This window comes from Siniperca chuatsi, linkage group LG21 (assembly GCF_020085105.1).
Source record: "Siniperca chuatsi isolate FFG_IHB_CAS linkage group LG21, ASM2008510v1, whole genome shotgun sequence".
NCBI classification, from domain to species: domain Eukaryota; kingdom Metazoa; phylum Chordata; class Actinopteri; order Centrarchiformes; family Sinipercidae; genus Siniperca; species Siniperca chuatsi.
In genome coordinates this window covers 7,473,863-7,485,462 of record NC_058062.1, presented here as the reverse complement: position 1 = coordinate 7,485,462, position 11,600 = coordinate 7,473,863, and the positions used below count along the sequence as shown (strand labels likewise).

At 41.1% G+C, this 11,600-nt stretch overlaps 1 protein-coding gene across 1 annotated transcript; it reads left to right on the top strand.

Moving 5' to 3' along the window:
- The first annotated feature begins 339 nt into the window (after window positions 1-339).
- Window positions 340-3,219, top strand: fzd2 (frizzled class receptor 2). Its single transcript, XM_044180149.1, has one exon. The coding sequence runs from the start codon at window positions 538-540 to the stop codon at window positions 2,167-2,169; it is 1,632 nt and encodes a 543-aa protein (XP_044036084.1). The 5' UTR covers window positions 340-537; the 3' UTR covers window positions 2,170-3,219.
- Window positions 3,220-11,600: the final 8,381 nt, after the last annotated feature.

Genomic DNA, 11,600 nt, shown 5'->3' with positions numbered 1-11,600 from the left:
GGATCATAGCAATGCCGATGGACAGGATTGATAAATGCAACTGATATAATATGAATACATTATTATTACTATTATTAATATTGTTATTATTACTATTATTATTATTATTAGGCATTAAAACTGAAATAAATTTAGGGTTAACCGTTTTAGTTTTGGTAGCATTTAACCCTTTAACTATTGGTCAGACTCTTTATGAAAAAGTAAATAAATATTAGTCGTTAATTATATTAAATATTTGTGCTATACTGGCATAATTCTACAAAGAACTCATTCGTCAACTGGGATTGTATTTTGAAAGGTATTACCGGAAGTGATCCTTCATATTGTGGCTACTTTGACAATAGTGAGGGAATCGGAGTTGCGGAGAAGAAAAAAGTCAGTTCAAAGCGGAGACCAAACACTAAGAGAGCAGTGTCCAGGTCTTCACCACCAGTCTTTTCTTTTAGTAAGTTACTCTCGCTCAAGAACTGCTTGCAGAATTGATGATACAAATTTACAGCAAGTTAATCGGGTTAAAGTTGTTTTAAACTTGGGAAGATGAACTTGTGGAAGACCTGGTCTGTTGCACTCCTGCTGCCTCTGCTGATATCAGCCCAGTATCAAGGGGACACCGGAATAGTCGTCCCGGAGCATGGATTTTGTCAGCCGATTTCAATACCTCTGTGCACGGACATAGCCTATAACCAAACCATAATGCCAAATTTAGTCGGCCATTACAACCAGGAAGACGCAGGGCTCGAGGTGCACCAGTTTTACCCTCTTGTAAAGGTACAGTGCTCGCCGGAGTTAAAATTCTTCCTGTGCTCCATGTATGCGCCTGTGTGCACAGTTCTGGAGAAGGCCATTCCTCCCTGCAGGTCAATCTGCGAGAGAGCCAAGCAGGGCTGCGAGGCTCTCATGAACAAGTTCGGCTTTCAGTGGCCGGACCGACTGCGCTGCGAGAACTTCCCTGTGCTGGGAGACGGACAGATCTGTGTGGGCCAAAATGATTCCTCTGCCGCCACCGTCCCACCCATCATGTCTGTCCCGGGGACCCAGGGCATTGTCTCCACACATGAGAGGCCTTTTCGTTGCCCGCCTGTTCTCAAAGTACCCCCATATGTGAATTATAAGTTTTTAGATGAGAAGGATTGTGCAGCTCCCTGTGAGCCATCAAGGAGCGGTGGGAACATGTTTTTCAGTGATAAAGAGATTCATTTCTCCCGCATATGGATTCTGGTTTGGTCTGTGCTTTGTTGTGCATCGACATTATTCACAGTAACCACCTATTTAGTTGACATGCAGCGCTTCAGATACCCTGAGCGACCTATCATCTTCCTGTCTGGCTGCTACACAATGGTCTCCATAGCCTACATAGCTGGCTACTTCCTGGGGGACAGAGTGGTGTGCAATGATAGCTTCAGCCCAGATGGCTATAAAACCATCGTCCAAGGCACCAAAAAGGAAGGTTGCACCATCCTCTTCATGATGCTCTATTTCTTCAGCATGGCCAGCTCCATCTGGTGGGTCATCCTGTCTCTCACCTGGTTCCTGGCAGCAGGTATGAAGTGGGGCCATGAGGCTATTGAGGCCAACTCTCAGTATTTTCACCTGGCAGCCTGGGCAGTGCCAGCCGTCAAGACCATCAGCATCCTGGCCATCGGGCAGATCGAGGGTGATGTGCTCAGCGGTGTCTGCTTCGTCAGTCTCAGCAACCTGGACCCTCTACGAGGTTTTGTGTTGGCCCCGCTCTTCATTTATCTCTTCATCGGTACCTCTTTCTTGCTGGCCGGCTTTGTGTCACTGTTCCGAATTCGCACCATCATGAAACATGATGGCACGAAGACTGAGAAGCTGGAGCGACTGATGGTGCGGATCGGGGTATTCAGCGTGCTCTACACCGTCCCTGCCACCATTGTTATTGCCTGCTTCTTCTATGAGCAGGCCTTCCGCCCCCACTGGGAGCGCAGCTGGGTCAGCCATAACTGCAGGGGCTTGGCCATCCCCTGCCCTTTGCAGACCGGGCCCCGCATGACTCCAGACTTCACTGTCTACATGATCAAGTACCTGATGACACTGATAGTGGGTATCACCTCCGGTTTCTGGATCTGGTCTGGAAAGACTCTCCACTCCTGGCATAAGTTCTACAGTAGACTGACAAATGGCAAACATGGAGAGACCACTGTGTAGAATAAAGGGACATCTAAATGTTACTGGGACTAATGTTGTGTGTTATTACCTGTTTCTCATGCAATAGGTAAGTAGCACAGTGAGTAGCTATATGTTCTTACAGCATTTGTATTCGCCTCAGCTGTATAGCCACGCATGCATGCCAAACTGAGGGTCAGGGTTTGAAAAAAGGCCAAGCTGGATAAACAAGGACTGAACCTGACTGTCTGAACAAATAACAAGCATGGCTATGGATGCCATGTGCTGAAATGCTGTCCTCCCCCTCTCTGGCTCTTTTCTTAAAGCCACCATAAACTCAAAGGGAGTGATGATCCAGCAGCCAAGAACATAGAGAGAGGGGAAATGAGTGGTGGAAGAATGGCAGTTTATTCTCTCTGTAAACATTTCATAAATGAAATTGTAAATAGTATTTGTAAAAACATGACATTATATATTTGTATTTAAAGAAAGTAAATACTTTTCCTTATGTGCTAGTGTACCTGCTTTACTCTTGCACTGTAAGAATGCTACATACCGTAGATCTAGTCATGCGCCTTTTTTATCAATTGCTGGTTATTAATGCATTAAAATAATGTCTACATTTCAGTCAACATTTTCAGTTTAGCCCACTGTACTGTCTCTCCTCTTTAACCAAAAACATCTGCAAAATGTGCAGATATCATCAAACAACTACAAATCAGATGCTTGATTTTAAATTCCTAGTTCAAGGGGAAAAACAGTATTGAGTGTTTTTCTTACATTTTTTGCCCTTCCTTATGTTCAGTATTTAATGATTAAACAATGTCTTGATAACAAGTTATTTTCTTTTATAATAGAACAGCCATGTTTTCTCAAGGGGGTGAGGGTTGCGTGTCACACCTGAACATCTGTTGCCTTAGACCGGCAGGCAACAGTAAAAGATTATTGGAATTCTTAATGGAAATGAGCTTCTTACACAAGACCGTAGCCCTCTTGGAAATACAAGGAATGAGTTTATACTGAGACAATTGAACACACCTCTCCTGTTAATCACTTATCCTGCAAATTATCAATATATTCTGAAATATTTCACATCTATGTGTATTGTGTCTTGAGAAACTGGTGCCAGCCTGTAAGAATGTGGCAGAGGGCTTCCTCACACTTGTACACTAACATCACCTTCAAGTGCTAAACAAAACAAGAAACCTTTTTTTTTGCCAGTTGTCAGAGAGGGCTCGGTTAAATAAACAGGAATCATCTGGCAAGAAAAGGCTGTGCTGTTGTATAGGTGTGAAAATGTTCCTCCCTGCCTGTTTGGCGAAGGGAAAACAAGGTGTTCAGCTTTGCTGTAGTGTTACTTCTCTGGAGCCACTGTGCTCTGTGCCAAGTTGGAATCCCCCAAGCCATGCATGGCTGAAACTGAACCTTCTCTGCGGTGATGTCATGAAGTAGATGGGTGTGTTGGAGAAAACTGATCCTCTTGCCTCAGAGAAGAGGCTCTGGGCTAGAAGCAGGCGTTTGAGAATTGCACGCACATACAGTACTGTGTGTGGATTCATATTGTTACTGCAGTGTTTTATAGGGGCATATAATACAGCGCATTATCACTGTATTAGACTGTATCTCTATAGGTTACAGTAATTACTGACATGAGCATATAGCAGAGCCTTATTACTATCAATGGACCTCTCTTATATCTCATGACCTCATGGACAAGTTGATGTTTGTCTTTCTTATATCCTTAACTGGGGTTGAATAGAGAAAGGTTTTAATAACAGACAGGTGAGAGTGATTAAAGGTAGGAACTGATACTCTGGGGACCATAAATCTACCCTCTTACACCCCCTCTGCCTCCACCCTCCTTCCCTCTCTCTGCTCAGATGAATGGGGAGAATACGAGTGAGTCAGTGGAGCGGTGCTGGGCCTTTGCCTAGTGACAGACAGACTCCTGTGTACCGCTCACTTCAAAGCACTGCTGAAACCTGACTAGCTCCTTGTAAACAGTGCCGCCCGCCTGGCCCGAAGGCCCACTTCCTGCGCTTAACTCATCTTAATGGCTGGCTTGTTTGGCTTTGCACTGAAGCAGAGAAACGAATGAAGAGTGAGAGAATGAGAAGCGGCATGGTGGTAAAGACACTGAGATTGTTTTAGGGTTTAGGGGAGGAGGGGTTTGGAGAGCATGACGGAAAATTCTGTATTATTTGGTTGCTTTTGTCTTTCTCCAGAGGAAAACAACAAAGAAAGAAAGAAAAGGAGAATCCAAATGAGGAGAGACATGATTTTGTGAATATTTCAACTAAAACTTTGGATCTCAGAACATCAAAACTAAATGGAATCAGATGCTGTGCATTTAACTCATGCCAGGGAAAAAAAGCTTTTCATAAAGTCATTTTCTCTCAGTAAAGCTCGATGCGTATGTTTTGCACGACCCATCTAGGGACGTTTTACATAGACGTTACCTGGTGGGCCTTCTCTATACATGCAGAAAACTGTTTGGTAATGTAAGACATTCAAGTTTATAATAAAACACTGTGACAAACTTACTGTATCAAACTGTTCATATTAGCTGTGCAAGCAGCGGTAGGCTTTCTAGAGTAGATTCTTTTGTCTTTAATGTTGGTGCCCAGTTTTTCAGTGGCAGCTGTCTCCCATGTTGTTGATCTCAGATCTTAAATCTTGCATGCAGCCGTTTCCTGTTTGCTTGAAGGCAAGAAGGGACAAGCCAAGGATCGGGGGTAAGACAGGAAGAATGCTCCTCGAGTTGATATTATGATGTCGCTCTTATTGGAAGAAGGCCTTGGCATGTCAGAAAAGGATCATGTTGTTAGTCACAAGCGCCAGTGTTCTCACTGTTACTGTGGAGCCATTGTTCATGTTTGTGCGAATGTACCAGTAACTTTGTTTTACTGTGTAAGAATTACATCAGGCCGATGAAGGGGCTTAAACAGACAAAGGAAATCAGGATTGAGGAAAAGAGAAAAATGGGGAAAAAAGAAAGAAAAAAACTTACCCAGACATGTAGTAAGACTGTTTCTAATCAAATCTTGGCACAAACTCAAGAACTCATGCTCTGAAGGCTAACACTAGATTAGTTGCAGTCATACATTATCCTAACCATAGGAGAGCAGCTGAGATTTACCAGAGCACATGCTATATCTATCTGTCTTGCTCTCCCTTGAAATCTCAACAGGAAGTGCAATATATTCTTTCTTTCTCCTATCATTGCTTTCAGAGGCAGCCACAGTGAGTGGGATGGAGCGTAACAAGTTAGCGGGACATTGAATGTGCATTTTAGTTTCTGACTTTGATTCAGGGCCTCCAGCCATAAATACTGGTCCTGGCAGTCACCATGAGGAGGTGTCCTGCTTTTCTCTCTTTATCTTATGTCCACTAAAATCATTTTTTATCTTGACATCCGCCTTACTCTTGTTAAATTCAGAGCCATATTTTTCATTGAAAGATATATGATGCCTGAAAACTTTTGACTGTTTAATTTGAACATCAAAACATATAAAAGTACTAATCCTCAGCAACCATTGTTTTTGCTGTTGAAGAACTACATTGCTTGGCAAAAACATCACTGGTCCAAAAAATGTATATCTTGAGGATTTTATTTGTTTTTTTTTAATATTACTATGATGATTTGTCCTCCTGGTCTCTTTTAGGCTTGGATAAAATGCCATACATGGTGTCCAGCTGTTCTTAAATCACTAAACACAGCCTCTCATACCTTACTGCCTAAACAGTCCGATCAACATGTGGGCTACATCTTTGCAGCAGAGGCAAATAAAGTAGAAATTGTGGAAAGGAGAAAGGAGTTCAGCCCACCAAGCTTTCTATATTTACATTCTTGGTGGCTTATTTTTATGCCTCATGCACACCATTTGTCTGGGATTTTATTGCTCATAAGTGCACATACCACTCAGGGGTGGCTTTGACAAGAAAACAAACATAACAGACTAGTCGAGGCTGACTGATGTTAGGGTTTTTTTTTTGCCCCCTCTCCTTCAGTGTGAGGGTGCAGTGAATAAGGTATCAGGGTTGAAAGTGAGGTAGTGCCTCAGAGCCTCTCCAGCTGCTGAGCAGTGAGGTGCCGACAGCTGCGTGACAGATATTTTGGGAGTCTGCAGCACGCCTGGGATAATAATGGGCTTGATTGGGAGGAGTGTGTGTGGAAGGAAGGGAATGGTTAATGTGTATCCAGACACCACAGTATGTACACAACCATGCCACTCTCATAAACTTTCTGGGTAATAGCTCAAGTAGCAAAAGATAACACAAGGAGGGATGAAGTGTCTGGTGTTTTAAGCTACTGTTCTATGTCATTGTTGTCTAACTTTTCACAATTTAATACATTTATTGAAATTTGATGCAGTTGTGGTTCATGAAGTTGCAAAATTTGAGCTGGGCAGCCATAGAAACTAGACAAGTGTTAACCTGTTAAAATATTATTATCTGGGTATATTATCAAGAGTTTGGTATAACAATATCTGTGGTTCTGAGACATGAAGCTACTGATATGGATCACCTTTTGGAGTATGAATACAGTGATAGCCCAACGCATTCTGCTGGAAATGTCATGTTACATTGTGTCCATGTATCTTGTAATGAATCTAGATGTCCACTACTGAGTATGTACTTTTACAATGAATTACACATGTTCTGTCATATTTTGACTTGTGACATGTGCAACATCAGTAGATATATTGGCACCTTTATTGCCTTCTATTTTGAATTAGTTGGACCAGCAACCTGACCAGTCTCCTCACCTCCTATACACTGCTGTGAAATACTGCAATAATAATTCTGAGTTGTTAGATGCTATATTGGCTTGTGAACAAAGTATTTTCTGATCCAAACGGTGAGTAGGTGGAAGTAAGAGATTATAATTTCTTGAAATAACAGTGGGCTCAAAGGGAGTTTTGTTCCTATGCAGCAGGGACTAAAAAGTGAATCTAAAAAGCCACACAATTCAGCAGCTGTGGAAGTAATCACTGAGCTTTTAACTGTTGAGTCAATCAGTCCCCTGCAGATATATTACAAGCCAGTAAAATCATTCTTATTGACCCATTAATGCAATATTGCAGCACTCTAAGCACCTGCATCTCCAGGTAAACAAGGTGTGTTAAACAGGACAAGATAGCTCTAATCCATTCTTTGGCTGTAGTTACCCGTGGGCCCCAGTAAGGCCTCAGGGTTTGACAATGACTTATTGAGTCGGCTCCTCTCTGGCGAGCGCTGGCCCCCCTGTTTTAATGGAGGCGCTCTTAACAGCTCTGTCTGAGGAATTTACAGCCCTGGCCCCATCCCACTCCAGTCCAAGAGAGGGAAGGCATGGAGGGAAGCACACTGCAGCCTTGTCCCAACAGTGCCAGCAGTGGAAATGTACAGCTTCAGGCAAGGTGGCAGCAGAGCTCCCGTGTGAGTGCATGTGTGCCCATCTGTCTCTCTATATCTATGTGTTCACTTGGCTGTGTGTGACTCTGAGCTTGTGTTCATGTGTGTAAATCTAAGTGAATGAGTGAGTGGTTATAGGAGGGCTCCAGTTCTGTAGATTCTCTCTGTAATTTCACTCTGCACAGTGTAATCGCTTCCATGTGGGCCCTCACCAACAACAGAGTGGTGGAGGGGCCTCATTGCAGAGGTGGGAGTTATAGACACATACAGGCTCACAAATGCTCTCTCTCATGGAAAAAAGACTGCCAAGCCTGTTCATTAATGTAACAGAAGGCAAGAAAAGCTTTATTTATTTTATTTTATTTATTTTACATTTGGTAAGGTTATTAAAAAATATATCTGACTGGATGTTACTTTAATTTAGTAAAATTTTAAATTGAGTTATATTTAAAAACACTGTACATAGCTGTTTTGCCATTGGCATATCAAACTACAAATGCAAACAAGATAAAATCTTATTATTCCAGTTTCTCAATTTGTGGAATAGCAGGTAGGCCAGTTTATGCCTAATTTATGCTCATTAGTAACTTCCTTTAGAGATATTCAGAAGTTTTGTGGTTTTCCTTTGCATCCTGTGTTTTTTTGTGGTGGCTCCCACCACACATGTTGAACTGTCGGGCTGGAATGCCCCGAGGACTGCTGGGCCAGACAGTCACGGTCAATGTGTGAAACCAACAGAGCGAAAAACAACAGGAGCTTTCGCACAACAGGGTCAGCATTTAAAGACACCCCTACAGAGCTTGTTTGCACTTTCAGCCGCAGGGAAGAGAAATCAGAAGGTAAATCCTGATAGGAGAAATGGGAAGTATATGTAGTATGAAAAGTAAAGAAGTAAGAAAATGTAAAGACACGGCAGTGTAATGTGATCTGAACTGAGACTGAATTCTAAAATCAACATTTGGAGTTTCAAACATTTCATTCAAAGATCTGATTACAGTAATAGCTGATGTTAATATTGTTATGGTGAACAACACCCCCTGCTGTTTCGACTCATCCACTGCTACAATGCACTCCTCTTGTGAACACACAAATTAACTATACAAATTAAACACGATGTTATAGTCCCTTAGCGATAAAATACACATTTATTTGGTGTCCTGTTAGTTGTGACCGTCCATAAATCTATGTATAAATGCTGGATGAGTTTTAGTTCCCAAAAGAAGGCCCTTTGCAGAAACAAATTCACTTTTGTGGGAATAGTGAGTGGTGGTATGGCCAGCAGGCCACACAGCAGCTTTGGCCTCTCAGTACCACAGCCAGAGGCAATGTATGACTGTTTGTCCTGCCAGATGGGAGCTGCTGTGGGAGAAGTCAGGGGTCACTGACAGCTTAAGTGTTACATTTTTCACGGCACCTCAGAAGCTTCATATTCTCACTGAAAAGTTGCATGTGTATGTGTAATGCTTTATAAGTAAGCACAAAATGTCAGTAGGTTCTTCAAGCCACAACTCTGCTAGTTGTGAAGGCCTTGAGTAGAAAATGTTTATGGTGCAGTGGTGGAAGAAGTACTCAGATCTTTTACTTAAGTAAAAGTAGAAATACCACAGGGTAAAAATACTCCTTGTATAATATACTTAAAGTACCAAAAGTAAAGTACTCATTATGCAGAATGGCCTATTTCAGAATAATGGATAATAATAATGGATTAGTGCTATTAGTGTAATGGATTATTGCTGCACCAATGTGTAAGCATCACTTTAATGTCACAACTGGTAAAAGTGGGGCTAATTTTAATTACTTTACAAATCACTGGGTAGGTAGTGAATTTTCAATAAAGTCTTCTATCTTAACCTATAAGAATACATAATGTATTCATTTCATGATTATATTTCTATTATAAATCAGAATCTGCAAAGTAACTAAAGTTATCAATTAAATGTAGTGGAGTAAAAAGTACAATATTTGCCTCTGACATGTTGTGGAGTAGAAGCAGAAATGAGCATGAAGTGGAATTACTCAAGTAAAGTAAAAGTACCTCAAAATTGTACTTAAGTACAGTTCTTGAGTAAATGTACTTAGTTACTTCCCGCCACTGACATGGTGATGATGACAGCATGAACATTTTTTCATATTACTATTCAAGCCAAAAAGATGGCACAGATGGGATAATATGTTAAAAGTAAAGAGAGATTATTGGAATGAATGAATTTAGTTGTTTTTTCATAACACTTTAAAAATGCAGAACTAAAGAATTACAGGAATATTTCTGCAATAACAGGATGGAAAGTATACTTACTATACCTTAGTAAGATGATTAGCGTTAACACAGTAATACAAATCTGGGAGCATACAAAAAGCTGAGACACTAAGACACAATATACTGCTTGCAGGCACATAGTTGGCCTCTAGATGGAGCCAGTGTCTTCTTTCTTAGTGATGGTGTAAAGGACTAACTACTGCCAACTGCAGAGGTGTAATTAGCTGAACATGCAGTTTGAGATCATTATTGTCAAGTGGACATTATGATTCCTTGTTTGACAATTTGGCTGCTTTTTCAACTAAATGGTTGAACAAATATTACTCCCTGCTCTTTGCTGGAAAACCCAAGCTGACACAACCTGATTGTCGCAGTACATTAGCATCACTTGTGGTAGACATGTCCAGAGGGCACTGCAGTTCACTCCTGCAAACCTGTTCATGTAAATGCATTTGTATGTTGTTCATGTACGTTAAGATATGTCATATTATAGACAAATGATTTGTTATGACACCCTAAAGTATTTTGATATGGAGACATTTACTATTGACAATGTCATATATATTAGCATTATTTCATCATGTATTTGTTAATTGACTTATTTCTGTGCCTTTTGTTCACCATTAGTATTAGAGGATGATGTTGCAAAAAACAGATATAAGCATAAAAATGAGCAGTTCATTTACTGTATGAACTGCAGTCATCATATATGATGGACAAAGAAACAGCACAGCTTTATTACATCACCAGAAGATAATGATATGATAGGAATAATTTTTTGTTAATGACTTTTCTGCTGCTTGCTACCTATTGCAATTGTGATACTTTGTCTATTAGTATATATAATTAGTTATTTACTATTTGATACATTATTTTCATTAGTTCAATACATTTTCCACCATTTTATATTCAAAAACGTGTCTGCAGCTTTACTATCTTTTAATAAGCTTAATGGCAGCAGTTTTGTGTCTGCAACAACTCCCTCAAACAGATGTCAAGAAACACGCTGACACCAATCAGAAATAATGGTTAGGCCGCACCATTATATCTCACTTCCTACTGTACTGTAGCAATATGTGATATACATTGTTGCAGTTTCAGTATTCAGTATTTTTCCTATCATAGTCTGATGTTGTCATGTTTTTCATTCTGTCTTTCATAGGAAAATTAATTATCATTTACCTTTAGCTTTTTTCAACAAATTTTCAGGTTTTATGTTCACTCACATTGTATCAGTTTCACTTTTGAAGCACTACAAAGATTCCTATCGACAGACTGTAGCCTTTCTTCACTTTTCTGGGACTTATCTCCAGTCTACATCTATCCCCTTGATTTAGACTGCGGAGTCTTGGTGGATAGTTCTGGAAAGATAGGGACCTTTTAGTTTTATCACAGCAGTCATCAGGACAGAGAGCAGACCAAAATACCCTCAGGCATAACATCAACTGGTAAAAGTTGCAGCATGTTGAGGGTGGAGGTAGATTAATGAGTTAGTCTCAGTCAACATGCCTCACTCCTGCCCTCAGGGGCGTGGGGGGGGGGGCGACTGAGTATGCAGGGCCCTCATAGCAGTGGATGGGGGCATAGAGAATGCCTATGTACAGGGTCCAGAATTTTGTGCTATGCCCCTGCTTGCTCTACACTCTATTATGTGTAATAAGTGGCCCTGTGCCTAAATGACATTAATTATGCTCCCACAGGCCAAGGCTCTGTGGCAGAAATGAGGCTTTATCACTCTGTTTCCTCTTAATGAGCAGCTCTGCAGCTTCAGAGTCTCTGATAACTTTCTCAGCGTGTTTTCTTTTTCCCAGGAAGCTGT